The sequence below is a fragment of the Salarias fasciatus genome (genome assembly GCF_902148845.1).
Source record: "Salarias fasciatus chromosome 23 unlocalized genomic scaffold, fSalaFa1.1 super_scaffold_20, whole genome shotgun sequence".
NCBI classification, from domain to species: domain Eukaryota; kingdom Metazoa; phylum Chordata; class Actinopteri; order Blenniiformes; family Blenniidae; genus Salarias; species Salarias fasciatus.
Genome location: NW_021941230.1, coordinates 16,928,609 through 16,944,898, shown reverse-complemented (window position 1 = coordinate 16,944,898; position 16,290 = coordinate 16,928,609). Strand labels below are relative to the sequence as shown.

General features: G+C 47.8%; 2 protein-coding genes and 1 long non-coding RNA gene across 3 annotated transcripts in view; all 3 read left to right on the top strand.

Moving 5' to 3' along the window:
- LOC115383905 (scavenger receptor cysteine-rich type 1 protein M130-like) overlaps window positions 1-16,290 on the top strand; it is a gene marked incomplete at its 5' end in the record, with an annotated part of 310,771 nt that overhangs the window by 7,245 nt on the left and 287,236 nt on the right. The gene's annotated exons all lie outside the window — the stretch shown is intronic.
- Window positions 7,087-15,031, top strand: LOC115383708 (uncharacterized). Its single transcript, XM_030085890.1, has 3 exons — window positions 7,087-7,366; window positions 12,983-13,724; window positions 13,810-15,031. Exons 1-3 carry the CDS (start codon window positions 7,183-7,185, stop codon window positions 13,868-13,870), a joined length of 987 nt encoding a protein of 328 aa, XP_029941750.1. The 5' UTR covers window positions 7,087-7,182; the 3' UTR covers window positions 13,871-15,031.
- On the top strand, window positions 11,351-12,261 carry LOC115383736 (uncharacterized). The gene is made up of 3 exons (XR_003930730.1): window positions 11,351-11,414; window positions 11,490-11,780; window positions 12,201-12,261. It is a non-coding gene; the product is annotated as an uncharacterized LOC115383736 (long non-coding RNA).

The following is a 16,290-nucleotide window of genomic DNA, read 5'->3' as shown; positions in this document are numbered from 1 at the left end:
ACCAGACTGCAGAATATTTTCTGTCTGGTTTTCAGCTGCTGCAGGTTCTGTTCTGGCCGACAGGTTTGTTCTTCATGACAGATGAGGATGAAACAGAACACAGCAGCAGAACAGCTGATTCAGTAGAGAACACCACACAGAGTTAAAACTTTCTTTGAACTTAATTATATTTCACATAACCGGAGTAACGTGCACTTCTCTGGGCCACATGAGAGAAAAACACCAGGATTTATTTAGTGGACTTGAAAAGTCCTCAGCTCCACATCCTTGAACTGTAATGCCCCCCTTTGAGACATGAGGCCCCCAGAAAACATGATTTGTGATTTTTTTTTTTTTTTTTTTTTTGGGGGGGGGGGTTAAATATTGGCAAAATGCTGTTTCCCCCGTGTATTTCCTGTATTTTATTATTATTTTTGTATGATCATAATCATGGATCATATTCAGAATTAGGTCATTTTTAGTGTCTGATTTGCTCATCACTATTTCACTTTAAAGAGCATCTAACCCCCAAATCACTTTTTTTTGCTGATAAACTGAATAAATGCATGTCTTATATTGTTGTCGACTCGTTTCTGACATTACTTTTACAATTTAGTGCAAACTTGTTTAAAATCCTATTTTTGTGACAGAAACCGTCTCACTACTGCCCCAAGTGGTTTCACAGCGTTGACTACATTTGAATTTCGTGATTGGCTGGATGATGGCATCCAACGTACGTATCGCCCACGCCCCTGCATCCATCGTACGTCACTGAGTACAGCCCTATATAAGCGATGCCTCTCCTACAAGTCGGAGTTGGACCAGAGCGAGCCATCTTGTTCATAGCAATTATCAGATTAGCATTGTTTTAGCATTAGCATCATTTTAGCATTAGAGTTAGTTGGTTAGATCATTTAGCGTAGTTCACAGGTGTGATTTACGTAGGGTTGGTGGGTTATGAAAACCCACGAGCCCCCCGGGCGCCCCGACGCTCCTCTCCGAGTGAGCACCGCTCTGCGCCGCTCCGACGCTCCGTGTGAGCGCCACACCCCCGTCACCGGACTCGCTCGGCCAGCGTGCGCTGTCACAACAACTCAGCCCCCTCCCCCAATCCGCCGAGCGCGCCTCTTTTCAAATCCTGTGGGGGGCGGAGTAAATCTCTGTCAAGGAGGTTAGTTGGTCTGTAATAAAGATGCCGGCCTGCATGCAGTACTTGTCCTCACCATTGAAGCGTGGGGGCGCTGTGCCTGAAACATCACTTAAAGGGGCTGTATCCTGCTTTTTTAGCTCGTCCAAACCCTAGAAATGGCATTAACATGGTAATAGTTTATTTTTGGCGCTAAGGAAAAGTCATTTTGTGTGAAATAAAAGATTTTCTGGGGCTAATTCTGAAGCCCGGAAGAGAAAACGCTCCGTTTCACTGAAGATCCCGCCTCTCCCCCTGTGGACTTTGACTGACAGCTACTTCAACCAATCAGAGCTTCAAAACAAACACGCTAGCTAGCTTTAGCTCTTTAGCTCTAGCTTCTCTACATGCAAAAACGTCTTTTCCTGTTAGAAACTCACCAAGCGCAGACCCTTCAGACCCTTCAGACCCTTCAGACCCTCCAGACCCTTCAGACCCTTCAGACCCTTCAGACCCTTCAGACCCTCCAGACCCTTCAGACCCTTCAGACCCTCCAGACCCTTCAGACCCTTCAGACCCTCTAGACCCTTCAGACCCTCCAGACTCTTCAGACCCTTCAGACTCTTGCTCTTGCTTGATTGCTGCTTTCAGACGATGGTCAAAGTTTAACTCCGTAATCAGAGTTAGAAAAAAGCGGCAACGCTGATTGCCAAAGGCCTGCGGGAGGGGGGCTCAGGGGAGCCATCTTCACCGTGTGACGTCAACATAGGAAACAGAGCGTTTTCACGGTGTGGGAGGGGCTGCCTCTCTGAGCAGCAGAAACACGAGGAAAGCTTATACACACAGGCACGAAGGAAAAAAAACGCTTTGGGGTGTTTTTGGTGAGTGTTTTGTGTAAAGTCCTCGCCCTGAGGCACCCCCCCCATATAAGAGAGCGCCCCCGACAGCCGCAGTACAGTCCGCACACTGCTGCTCGTCCCGGTGAAGTAAGACACTCGTCGTTGGTTCATTTTCAATCAGTGATTCTGTGATCGATGTCGTGGTCTTCTGAAGAACGCCGTGACGCCACTGATCCTGATGCTCCACACCGGGCTGGACTCACCGCGTCTTTTCATCCTGGCTCGGCAAACGTGACACCGATTCATCCCAGAAAACCCCGACTAGGCTTACTCAAGCCGCACATTTTCATTTATCCTGGATGTTTTTATCCTACTTTTGTGCAATACCCCCCTGGTTGATGTTCAGTTCTGTGTTCAGCAGGGTTTGGAGGGTTACGTTAAAAATGTAATCCGGTACAATTACAAGTTACCTGTATAAAATGTAGTCAGTAACTTCCTCTAACTACTAAAACAGTGGAGACAAAGTTATGTAGCAGAGTAGTTTACATTAGTTTTAGACCAGTAAACAGAAATAAAGACAAGGACAAACACAGTGTGTCATCCACTCAGTGTTCTGACAACTCTCACTCTCCACAAACACAGAATACTCTGAGTAATGTGATTACCTGCTGAGCTCTGTGCTCAGCCTCAGCTGCTCCCAGCAGCGGTTGTTGCTGTGGTCAGTGTGGACAAGCGTCCAGGAAGCAGTCCCTGAAGGAGGAGCTGTGCTCCATACAGGTGAACTGTCCAGGAGCTGGATCAGCTGGAAGCAGCTGCTCTTCAGACATTCACTGCTGGGCTGCTTTGGTTTCCTGCGCCCCCTGGTGGCCACGAGGAAGAACAGTCAGTTCTAATGCAGTCCGGACCAAGAGTCCACTCTTCATCAGTGTTGGACGGGTTACTTTTTAAAAGTACTTATAGTTACTCGGGCTGTCAAATGATTAACATTTTTAATCAGATTAATCACAGTTTACAAATTAATTAATCATGATTAATCACAAATAATCGCAATTTCCAACTATGTCTGAAATATACCCTTTTCTCCTGTATTGCATTAACAAAAAAACGACAGGACGTGATTATATATATTTAACACGTGATGTGTTTCATATTCAAGGCTCCAAATAAAATAAATATTCAAAAAACTAAAACATGCACACCATAACATGATGTCTGTGTGTGTGCAATGCTCCCTCTGCAGTCCCTCTACAGTTGGCTTTTGGCAGGAGCTACATTTTCAGGTCTGTAACAAATATAGTACCACAAGAAAAGTAAAACTAAGAAATACTACACTTTTTTCTTGCACAATTAAACAGGACATTCTTAGCCAGGGTTCTTTTTTGTGTGGAAAACAGAAAACTGCTTCAATATTTTTTTAATCAATCAAGTAGCATCCATGGGGCCAGCCGGCTCATCTCCCTCTATATTGCTTTCTTCTTCTGTTTTGACAAATTAATTGACGCCAGGCCTCCTTTGCCTCCTGTCTGCTGCCCGTCCAGGCTTCACATGTCTGCGTGGGTGTGGGCTGCGCTTTGATCCTCGTGACGTAAAAATCATCTTGAATTCCTGTCCGCAAGCCAGGGTCCGCGCGGACCGAACCGCGGACGTCCGCGCAGCAGCCAGATTGTAGTGCGGGAGAAAGCGCGAGCTCATCGGTGGTGCGCGGACACTCCATAGCAGACGCAGAAACGCGTACATGTGAAGCATGGGCGAGCTGCAGGCTGAGGTGAGGCTTCTTCTTCTTCTTCGGTTGCTGGCAGCTTGCAGGCAGCTTGCATTCCGTGTGGGTTCACTACCGCCACCCGCTGGTAGAGGTGAGGCTTGTCATGATGCGCATGCATTAAACTGCGTTAAAAATTTTAATCAGATTATTTACATAAATTCATTAACGCAATTAACGCGTTATTTTTGACAGCCCTAATAGTTACTAGTAACTCCTTCAAGAAAGTAACTAAGTTATAATATTTTTAATTACAAGGCAAAATCACTCTTGTGTTACTTTTGCAAGATAAAATCGTTGAAATACTTCAAAGAATCTGGATCCCTCTGAAAGGAACTTTAAGATGCATGTTCAGTTATTTATTATAAAACTCAACATCTGGTTCATGAAATAAATGGACACTTGACAGACTAAACTACAAGCAGGAAGAACTCCATTAATCTAAATGATTCAAATGTTATTTTGAAATGTTGAAAATGTTTGAAATGTTTTTTTTTGCTGTTGTTGTGGAGGCAAAAACTTGGGTCTGAGAGGAGTTCGGGGAGGCCATGGAGGAGGACTATCGGTCGGCCTCGAAGAAATTCTGGCAAACCGTCCGGCGCCTCAGGAGGGGAAAGTAGGTCTCCGCCAACACTGTTTACAGTGGAGGAGGAGCTGCTGACCTCAGCTGGAGACATTGTTGGACGGTGGAAGGAATACTTCGAGGACCTCCTCAATCCCGTCGTCACGTCTTCCGTGGAGGAAGCAGAGGCTGAGGTCCCAGAGGTGGACTGAGGTCTCAGAGGTGGACTCGTCCATCACCCAAGCTGAAGTCACCGAGGTGGTCGGTAAGCTCCTCGGTGGCAAGGCACTGGGGGTGGACGAGATTCGCCCTGAATATCTTAAGTCTCTGGATGTGCAGGGACTGTCTTGGTTGACACGTCTCTGCAACATCGCGTGGCGGTCGGGGACGGTGCCTCTGGATTGGCAGACCGGGGTGGTGGTCTCCCTCTTTAAAAAGGGGGACTGGAGGGTGTGCCCCAACTGTAGGGGGATCACACTCCTCAGCCTCCCTGGGAAAGTCTATTCCAGGGTACTGGAGAGGAGGATCCGACCGATAGCCGAACCTCGGATTCAGGAGGAACAATGCGGTTTTCGTCCTGGTCGTGAAACAGTGGACCAGCTCTTTACCCTCCATAGGGTGCTCGAGGGTTCCTGGGAGTTCGCCCAACCAGTTCACATGTGTTTTGTGGACTTTGGAAAAGACGTTCGACCGCGTCCCGCATGGTGTCTTGTGGGGGGTGCTCCGGGAATATGGAGTCCGGGGCCCCTTGTTAAGGGCCGTCCGGTCTTTGTATGACCGGAGTTGGAGTCTGGTCCGCATTGCCAGCAGTAAGTTGAACCTGTTCCCGGTGCATGTTGGACTTCGGCAGGGCCGCCCTTTGTCACCGGTTCTGTTCATAATCTTTATGGACAGAATTTCTCGGTGCAGCCAGGGGCCAGAGAGGGTCCGGTTCGGGAACCACAGGATTTCATCTCTTCTTTTTGCAGATGATGTTGTCCTGTTGGCTTCATCGAACCCGGACCATCATGCACTGGGGCGGTTCGCAGCCGAGTGTGAAGCAACAGGGATGAGGATCAGCACCTCCAAATCCGAGGCCATGGCCCTAGACCGGAAGAAGGTGGCTTGCCCTCTCCAGGTCGGTGGAGAGACTCTGGCCCAAGTGGAGGAGTTTAAGTATCTTGGGGTTTTGTTCACGAGTGAGGGATGGATGGAGGTGAGATTGACAGGCGGATCGGTGCAGCGGCTGCAGTGATCAGTCGTTGTATCGTCCCGTTGTGGTGAAGAGGGTGCTGAGCCGAAAGGCGAAGCTCTCAATTTACCGGTCAGTCTACGTTCCCACCCTCACCTATGGTCATGAACTTTGGGTCATGACCAAAAGGACAAGATCCCGGATACAAGCGGTTGAAATGAGCTTCCTCCGTCGGGTGGCTGGGCGCTCCCTTAGAGACAGGGTGAGGAGCTCAGTCACCAGGGAGGAGCTCAGAGTAGAGCCGCTTCTCCTCCACATCGAGAGGGGCCAGCTGAGGTGGCTCAGGCATCTGGTTAGGATGCCTCCTGGACGCCTCCCTGGGGAGGTGTTCCGGGCATGTCCCACTGGGAGGAGACCCTGGGGAAGACAGAGGACACGCTGGAGAGTCTATGTCTCTCGGCTGGCCTGAGAACGCCTCGGGATCCTCCCAGAGGAGCTGGAGGAAGTGTCTGGAGACAGGGAAGTTTGGGCATCCCTGCTGAGACTGTTGCCCCCGTGACCCGGCCCCGGATAAGCGGAAGAAAATAGATGGATGGATGGATGGATTCAAATGTTATTGTGTGATAATTTGAGACACCATCAAATCTGATTTGTCTCTGTAGATCGCATTTCCACAGTTCCTGACATGGATATTTGTCAGTAGAGGTCTGAACTTCCATTGAGTTTAAAAGCCTTTGAATGATCAGGGCTCTCTGGGGCTGTATCTCTGTCAGGTCAAGTGACGCACTTTGGACCAATCAGGTTCCTTCTTTCTCTAAACAAACTCCACTGGACTGTGGAGGAGGAAAAACCAGCTGAAAGGGTAAATTATAGGAATGAAACACAGAGTTTCATTGTCAGTAATGGCAACGGTGTAATGCTGGGAAAAGTCAGTAGTTAGATTACTTGTGACCAAAAATAGCAACAAGGTTTATTTTAATGCAGCTCCTCCCATCACTGCTCTTCATATATCTGTGGTAGTGTCATGGTTTGTGCTGTAAAGTCTGGACAGCTCATATGTCTGGAATATTCACTCTGATTTTCAAATGTAATCCTGATCAGTAATCCATGATTTATCAGATATCCCTGTAATGAGATTACAAATGTTTTATGTACGGAAAAGGATTACAGTTAAACTGCTTTTGTATCCTATTAATGTAACTGTGTCACATGTCCTGCGTTCCTCCCCAACCCTGGTGTCCAGACTTGGTGCGGCTGCTGAATGGATCCAGTCGCTGTTCAGGTAGACTGCAGGTGAAGACTAACCCGTCTGACCAGACCTGGTCCTCAGTGTGTGAAGCAGACCTGGACCTGCAGGATGCACAGGTGGTGTGTCGGGAGCTGGGCTGCGGGGCTCCTTCAGTCCTGCAGGGGGCGCTCTATGGAGACGTGCAGACTCCCAGGTGGAGCCCAGAGTTCCAGTGTGGAGGCCATGAGTCTGCTCTGCTGGACTGTAGAAGCTCAGGCTCAGCTAGAAGCAGCTGCTCACCTGGTAAAGCTGCTGGACTCACCTGCTCAGGTAGAAGAGGAGCTGCAGCTTCCACTGCTCTTCTCTTCACTCTCACTCCATCCTCTCTCTCTTCTCTCTCTGCTCTGGGTTCAGAGGTCGATGAGTTCAGGTTGGTGGGAGGAGCCAGTCGCTGTGCAGGAAGTCTGGAGCTTAAAGTTCTTGGTGAACAGAGACCTGTGGAGTACGATGACTTCACCATGAAGAGAGCAGCTCTCATCTGTGAACATCTGAACTGTGGCTCTGTTGTTTCTGTACAACCAACTGATGTGTCTGTTCAATCTATGTGGGGAATCCACTCAGGATGTTTTCAATCTGGATCTGATCTGTTGAACTGTGTGAAATCATGGAGCTCCTCTCGCATCCTGAATCTCACCTGCTCAGGTATGTTTTGCTGACTTTAAAAAATGAATCTTTCCTTCCTGGTTTAACAGCGGATTAATTTCCTGCTGCTTCTCTGCTGCTTCAGTTTGTTCCTCAAACCAGAGATCAGCTGATTGGCCTCCAACAAAATCATGTTTTCAGAAAAAAACCTCAAATCCACAAAGATCTGAGGATGAAAATACCTCAACTGCTGGAGCTGAACTGAGTTCTACTGTTTCTATCGTCTTCTATGAGTTTCTACTCTTTCCTCTGTGTTTTGAATGTTTACTTTGAGCTGCTACTGTTTCCCCTGAGGTTTTCCTGATTCATCTGAGGTTCTACTGTTTCCCCTGATTGATGTTCTGTTCTGTGTTCAGCAGGGTTTGGAGGGTTATGTTAAAAATGTAATCCGGTACAGTTGCAGGTTACCTGTATAAAATGTAGTCAGTAACTTCCTCTAACTACTGAAACAGTGAAGACAAACTTATGTAGCAGAGTAGTTTACATTAGTTTTAGACCAGTAAACGGAAGTAAAGACAAGGACAAACACAGTGTGTCATCCACTCAGTGTTCTGACAACCCTCACTCTCCACAAACACGGAATACTCTGAGTAATGTGATTACCTGCTGAGCTCTGTGTTCAGCCTCAGCTGCTCCCAGCAGCGGTTGTTGCTGTGGTCAGTGTGAACAAGCGTCCAGGAAGCAGTCCCTGAAGGAGGAGCTGTGCTCCATACAGGTGAACTGTCCAGGAGCTGGATCAGCTGGAAGCAGCTGCTCTTCATACATTCACTGCTGGGCTGCTTTGGTTTCCTGCGCCCCCTGGTGGCCACGAGGAAGAACAGTCAGTTCTAATGCAGTCCGGACCAAGAGTCCACTCTTCATCAGTGTTGGAAAAGTTAGGGTTTTTTTTTTCTTTAATATTTTGAACAATCAAGCTCCACATCCTAATCAAACAGTGTGTACATTGTACAACAACACCCCACCAAAACATCAACCAGCACATTTTCAACTTGTACACAGAGCACAGCACAGTCCTGCATTGTGAAGTAGGATATCAAATGGTTAAGTTGCTTTTAAAAAGTCAGCAGTTATTGTTACTACTTCTGCAAAGTATGTGAGTTATAATATTTAAAGAATAACTAATTACTTGGTAAAATAACTTTTGCATTACTTCAGAAAACAAATGTGTTTAAAGGTGCATTCAGGAGTTTGCACGTTTCATGTGAAACAGCGGCCCCTGCAGGCCTTGGGCAAAACTGCAGCTTAGTGAAACGCTGGTGCCTGTGGCTTGCGTCCATGTACGTGCACGGAAGAGGTCAATAAAACTGCATTAGCAGCCTTGGCACACAGAAGAGGTGATCGATTTGCAACAATGGCTTCAACTGAAGTGAGTAAAGTTATATTTGTAACTGTTGGTCAGCCTCCTTCCTCGCTCTGTTAGCAGCGCTGCAGTAACCTTTAAGGTTCTTCTGCCTGGTGGGTCTGGTGGAGCTGTGGCAGTGCTAGAAGCCGGTCTTTTCTTACTTTCTGGAAGCTCCATCCTCATCCTGCTCAGTTGTTGCTGCTAAGCATCTGGCGGAGGAATGGCGGACAAAACGAAAGCTAAGGAGGTCAGGTCTGCGGGAGGCGCATTACGTCACATCCTCTCAAATTCTCCCTAAGAAATACTGGAGCCGGACCGGCACTGCTACTATTCAAGTGACAAGTTAGCGCTGTTAGCGGTACTTAAAATGAATATGTCAGGGACATTCTGCACATCATTGAATATTTGTAACATATTTATGGTGGAAAATAAGTACTTTTAATGTTTTAAACTCCTTAATGCACCTTTAAATGTGTCAAAGAATGTGGATCCCCTCTTACTGGAACTTTAAGGTGCATGTTCAGTGATTTATTACAAAACTAAATACATGATTAATGAAATAAATGAACACTTGACCGAAAAAGTTACGAACAGGAAGAACTCCATTAATCTGTTGTTGTGCTGAACTGTCGGACTTTTTTGCCAAATGATCTTAGAGGTTTGAAAAGGTCATTTCTGTTTGAAGAAATGAACCAAACCAGTGGAGACAAACTAACAGTTACTCTCATCACTGCTCACTGTATGAGGGCATACCCAAATTAAACCGGAGGTTGGTTGTAACTTTTTATTTCTTATATTTTAAAATAAAACACCACCGTCACCTTCGAAATAATCTCCATCTGCATTAATGCAGCGCTCCAGCCGTGTTTCCCACTTCACAAATGCGTCGTCAGACCTGTGTGTAATTGTGTCTTTAATTACCTGCTGCGTTTTTTTCTGTCACCTCCTCCACATCTGCAAACCGCTGTCCCTTCAGCTCCTTCTTCAACTTGGGGAACAAGAAAAAGTCACTGGAGGCTACATCTGGTGAATAAGGCAGATGGGAGAGGAGATTCATCCCATTCTTCTCCAGAAACTGCGTGAGGCGCAGCGCCGTGTCCGCTGGCGCTCTGTGGTGGTGGATCAACCGGCTCCACTCCGCCACTACGCTCTGCTTCCTCCTCACATCCTCACGGGGCGTCTGAGGACTTCCTGTAGTAGTCCTGATTTACAGTCTGACCTGGAGGGACAGACTCGCTGTGGACGATACCCTGGACAGCCAAGAAGCAGATCAGCATGGTTTTCACTGCTGAGCGGACCTGACGCACTTTCTTCGGCCGAGGGGATCCATGGTGTTTCCACTGGCTGGACTGCTATTTGGTCTCTGGATCAGACCGCGGTACCACGTCTCGGTCTCGGTGATGACCTTGGACAGCAGTCTGGTGTCGTCCTCCAGCTGCCGTGTGATCTGCCGGCACACATCCACCGAGTCTCCTTCTGCTCCGGTGTGAGCAGGCGCAGCCCCAAATCCTGGCTGATGATCCTCTGGCAGGGACTCCAGGAGACCCCCGTCAGATCAGCCACCTCTCGAGGAACTCCAGGAGACCCCCATCAGATCAGCCACCTCTCCAACGACACAGCGTCAATCTGCCATCACAGCCACTTGAATTTCCCCGACAATGTTGGCTGAGCGGGAGGTGGAGGGTCGTCCTGATGTGGGCTGATCCTAAATGGACATCTGGCCCTTCTTGAACCTTCCGAACCACTCCTGGACCTGAGTCTTCCCCAGAGCATCATCCTTGTAGGCTTGCTGCAACAAGCTGAGTGTTTCTGCTGCTGTTTTTCCAGCAAAAAGCAGAATTTAATGTTCCCGCGCTGCTCTAGCTTTCCAGTCAATGTCGCCATTGTGGAGAAATCGCAGAGGGGCGCGGCACTCTGTTACTATAAGTAGCACATGACAGACGTCAGTGTCACTCTGGGAGCTCAGATTTCTCACAGATATCCACGAGGCTAACCTGGAGCACATCTGACGGCCAGAAGTCCAAACTCATTATTATTAGCATTTTAGGACCAAATTCCAGTTTCATTTGGGTACGCCCTCGTATGGCTATAGTGTCTTTTCTTTATATATCTATGACTTCTACTCTTTATATATCTATGAACTGTACTCTTTATATATCTATGGTAGTGTCATGGTTTGTGCTGTAAAGTCTGGACAGCTCATATGTCTGGAATATTCACTCTGATTTTCAAGTGTAATCCTGATCAGTAATCCATGTTTTTATCAGATATAACTGTAATGAGATTACAAATGTTTTATGTGCGGTAAAGGATTACAGTTCCACTTCTTTTGTATTCTATTAATGTAACTGTGTCACATGTACTGCGTTCCTCCCCAACCCTGGTGTTCAGAGTCGGTGCGGCTGCTGAATGGATCCAGTCGCTGTTCAGGCAGACTGCAGGTGAAGACTAACCCGTCTGACCAGACCTGGTCCTCAGTGTGTGAAGCAGACCTGGACCTGCAGGATGCACAGGTGGTGTGTCGGGAGCTGGGCTGCGGGGCTCCTTCAGTCCTGCAGGGGGCGCTCTATGGAGACGTGCAGACTCCCAGGTGGAGCCCAGAGTTCCAGTGTGGAGGCCATGAGTCTGCTCTGCTGGACTGTAGAAGCTCAGGCTCAGCTAGAAGCAGCTGCTCACCTGGTAAAGCTGCTGGACTCACCTGCTCAGGTAGAAGAGGAGCTGCAGCCTCCACTGCTCTTCTCTTCACTCTCACTCCATCCTCTCTCTCTTCTCTTTGTTCAGAGTTTCCTGAAACCAGGCTGGTGGGAGAAAACACTCGCTGTGCAGGTTCTCTGCAGATCAGGAGGTCCAGAGTTTGGAGACCAGCATTAATCTTCCCGTGGACTTTGGAGAAAGCAGCTGTTTTTTGTTCACATCTTCACTGCGGCTCTGCCGTGTCTGCAGATACGACACATTCAGTAAACTCCACACTTACAGTGATAATCAGTGACAACTGCTTTCAGTCTGGATCTCATTTCATGAAGTGTTCACATTTCAAAGAACATAACGCCGGCATTACTCTCACCTGCTCAGGTAAATTCATCAGTGGTGTGTTCCTCACTCACCACAGTCAGAGTTACAGTTCTGTTAATGACCTGTGTGTGTGTGTGTGTGTGTGTGTGTGTGTGTGTGTGTGTGTGTGTGTGTGTGTGTGTGTGTGCACGCGCGCGCGTGCACATGCACACTTATACACATGCACAGAAAACAATGTTTCCTTCTCAGTTTTCTTCAGTTTCACTGTCAGGAAAAAACTGTTGTGAAAACATGTTCTGATCCTGTATTCTGTCCTGTGAGAGTGTAGCGACAGTGTTTCTGGTTGTAGGAACAGTGTTTTTTTGAGGCTGTAGCTGGAGTGCGTGTGAGGCTGTAGCTGCAGTGTGTGTGTGTGTGTGTGTGTGTGTGTGTGTGTGTGTGTGAGGCTGTAGCTGCAGTGACCTCCTGCCCTGTGTTCAGACTCGGTGCGCCTGCTGAATGGATCCAGTCGCTGTTCAGGCAGACTGCAGGTGAAGACTAACCCGTCTGACCAGACCTGGTCCTCAGTGTGTGAAGCAGACCTGGACCTGCAGGATGCACAGGTGGTGTGTCGGGAGCTGGGCTGCGGGGCTCCTTCAGTCCTGCAGGGGGCGCTCTATGGAGACGTGCAGACTCCCAGGTGGAGCCCAGAGTTCCAGTGTGGAGGCCATGAGTCTGCTCTGCTGGACTGTAGAAGCTCAGGCTCAGCTAGAAGCAGCTGCTCACCTGGTAAAGCTGCTGGACTCACCTGCTCAGGTAGAAGAGGAGCTGCAGCTTCCACTGCTCTTCTCTTCACTCTCACTCCATCCTCTCTCTCTTCTGTTCGTTCAGGGTTTCCTGAAATCAGGCTGGTCGGAGAAAACAGTCGCTGTGCAGGTTCTCTGCAGATCAGGAGGTCTGGAGTTTGGAGACCAACATTTATCCAATGGTGGTCTTTGGAGAAAGCAGCTGTTTTTTGTTCACATCTTCACTGCGGCTCTGCTGTGTCTGCAGATGAGACACGTTCAGTCAACTCCACACTGACAGTGGGGATCACGGACGACTGCTTTCAGTCTGGATCTGATCTCATGAAGTGTTCAGTTTTCTCTGAATTTCCCTTGAGCATTAATCTCTCCTGCTCAGGTAAGTTCATCAGTGGTGTGTTCCTCACTCATCACAGTCAGAGTTAAAGGTCAGTGAATGATCTGTGTGTGTGTGTGTGTGTGTGTGTGTGTGTGTTCCAGACCTGCTGCTCCATCCAGTCCTCTCCGTGTCCTCCTCCTCCTCCATCCTCGGGGTCTCTGAGGCCCAGCAGCAGGGGCTCCAGGTGGTCTGGGGCTCCACTTTCACCATCAGCTGCTCCATCCAGCCACAGTACCCAGGAGGCTCCTTCCAGCTCACCTTCACCTCCTCCAACACCTCCTACAAGTCCACCCAGCCGGCTGTCAATCACTCTGCACACTTCCTGTTTCCTGCCGCAGAGCCCGCCCACCGGGGAAACTACAGCTGTGTTTATCACCTCCATGTTTTTGGACACGACTTCTGGTCAGAGAGCCGCCTGCTGTCTCTGTCTGTGTCCGGTAAGAAGAAGCTGACTCCTCCTTTACTCCACCCTTCCAGAGAACATGTGTGGGTTTTCCCCCCTTTAGAGGTCCAGCAGGCAGGTCCCACTGGGAGGAGGCCCCGGGGGGGTCCAGGACTCTCTGGGTTGGTCTGGGAGAGACTTGGAGTCCAGCCAGAAGAGCTGGAGGAAGATGGAAGGGACAGACATGTCTGGAGGGGTTTGGTCTCTGTAGCGCCACCCAGACCTGATCCAGACCAAGAGGGAGCCCAGATGGAGGACTCTGATGGTCTCACTCCCAGCAGTCCTCAGACAGACGCTGATTGTTCTCTGTGTGTTCAGATCCAACAGCTGTGGTGGTCAGATGGGTGGTGGTGCCGCTGTCTCTGCTGCTGCTGCAGGGGGCGCTGTGGCTGTACTATAAGGTACTGTTCACCTCTCTGCTGATGCTCTGGAGCTCTGGGTGGAGCCAGACTCTCCTCACTCCTGTGTGTCGTCATGTCTCTGCAGGCCAGCAGGGGGCAGACCGGCAGACCGGGCGGACTCTGAGCGGAGTGCAGTGGAGGGATGAAGTCGGTCCTCTGAACCTTCCTGCTGTGGAGACCAGATGGTTTATATGAGCTTCTTACAGCAATGATGAATCTCATCAGGTTCCCACAGACAGTGGAACAAGGTTCCTTTTCCTTTTGTGGACCCTGGTGGAAAAAGAGCCTTGTTTAGTCGTATACTGGACCACGGTGGATCTCCTTTTTTAATCTCCTTTTTACTCCTTTTTCATTGATACGATTTCAGTCGTATCATGGATGCTCATTTCATCATATATTATCATCTGCTCCCTCAGGCTGACTGTGTTTAACTGACCAAATATTTTTGTGATTGTAATCCAACTGATTAGCTTGTTCTGCACCGAGGTGAGGCAGGATGTGGTTTGCAGCAGGTGTGGAACCGTATGGAACCGGACCGGTTTGTATTTGGTCCTGAGTGGTTCCATCTGGGCCTGAAGAACTCATGTGGATCTCACTGCCTGCATGTTTTGTTTTTCTCCTCTCTTCCTTATTATTATTATGATATTTTTTTTTTTTTTTTTTTTTTTTTAGAACTGAGGCTGCAGCTGGTTTCCTTGGTAACGAAGCAGCATCAGAGGACAGGTCCATGTCACTGGAGCGTATAAGTAGACCCTGTTTCCCAGTGGGTGGCGCTCTCACTCTCACTCAGAGCTGTTTGGATGATACGCTGTCAGTTTTCCTTTTCTGAATTATCAGAGAAAAGATGGAACCCTGACCTGAGATCTGGAGAGAGGTGACCTCCGAGGTTGATGTTACCCAGATACCAAATTTAGACTAAAAACAGATTAATATGAGCAGCAGAATCTAAAAACTGCTCACCTAAAGTGACCACATTAAAATAATACATGCCTGAAATTTGAGACGTAACAGAACCAACGCAAAATCAGTTCTCTTTGATTTCTTCATTTTTTGGAATTTTACTTTTTTTTTATCAATTTTGAATTATAACCTGTAATCCTTTGAGTGAATAAAAATCTGGTGAACATTTCAAATCTCTGGTGGAGTGGAGTTATTTCTGTGAGTGAGACCAAAGAAGGAACTTGGAATCAGGTTGAGAGACGTTTCTTGGCCCCTGAGAGGGAAGCCTCCAGGAGAAGCTGCAGTCCGGCACAGCACCAGACCCGGCTCACCCAGCCAGTCCGGAACGCTCACTCTGGTTTTCTACCAGCTGGGAGGTTCCACACTTCAAGCAGGACTTTGTGAAATCATCTGGTTTCTGTGTGCAAAGTCAAATAATGTGAGCATCCAAAACCAACAATGAAAAAAATCTTAAATTTCACAGGATTCTGACCTCAACCTCATCATTCTTCACATAGATCTTTGTTCCAGAGCGTTTTGTGTGTCTGTAGATGGAGTTAAACTTTGGAAAAAAAAGTGTTTTAATCCTGTTTTTAAGCCTCTCTGACTGAAAGACAGTGTACTCTGTCTCCATCTTGTGGCAGAGTTGTGTCACTGCACTTATTGACCCTGATCCAGATTTCTTTCTTCTCTTTTGAAGGAATTTTGAACTGAAACGTTTCAGTCCACATTTCCAGATGGATTTATTCACTGAGATCAATGTTTTCAGTGGCAAAGTTATTCTTCGCCTTTCAAATCCAACTTTTGTTTGAATGTCAGAAAAATATGTAAATGGTAAACAAACTATTTGATGAGAAACAACAGTAATCTGTACCACCACTTTGACATCTTGATCAGTCGAAGTGGAAATAAAGCAACAAACAAATCATCAGTGAAGACAAAAACATCCTGATGGTCAAAATGTTGTGATCGTTTCTTTTCTTTCCTCCAGAGCAGCAGGTGGAAGAGGAGGAGGAGTGGAGACAGGAGACGGTCCAGACACTCTCTTCACTCTCTAACACAAATACATAGATTAGTCATAGTGCTGCCGACTGTGCTGAAATGCTCATGAAAAGTCTTTAATAAAACGACGAGGTCTTTTTGACACATTGCGTGAAACAGACACACACACACACACACACACACACACACACACAAACAATGACATACAGTAGTCATGTCGCTGTCCGTGGTGCTCAAGTCAACTTTATACAGTTGCTACATTGCATGAAAGACACACACACACAGAATCTAAACCAGGGATGGGCAACTGGCGGCCCGCGGGCAGCATACGGTCCACACCCTCTCTCCGTACATCCCCCCAATTAATTTTTCAAAAAGAAAAAAATGTGTGTTTTACTGCACACATTCAGTTGCAATGACATACTTTGGCCACCAGATGGCACGTCCTCCTCGTCTCAGCCACCCCCTCCTTGATCGACAAATCTCGGCATCTTGTGTTTCAATGATCCTGCCAATAAACAAGTAAAATACTGTAATGAAGTGGAAACAAGCTGAGGAGAGATTTGACATGTGGAGCTGACTGCTTGATCGGGGTCAGGTTCTGGTTTTCAGTAAAGTGCTTCAG

Bases quoted from the DNA above. Each gene is read 5' to 3' on its own strand.
- LOC115383708 (XM_030085890.1), top strand. From the start codon at position 7,183: ATGAAGAGAGCAGCTCTCATCTGTGAACATCTGAACTGTGGCTCTGTT. The intron at 7,367-12,982 runs GTATGTTTTGCT...TGTGTGTTCCAG, and splicing joins CCTGAATCTCACCTGCTCAG to ACCTGCTGCTCCATCCAGTC. The intron at 13,725-13,809 runs GTACTGTTCACC...ATGTCTCTGCAG, and splicing joins CGCTGTGGCTGTACTATAAG to GCCAGCAGGGGGCAGACCGG.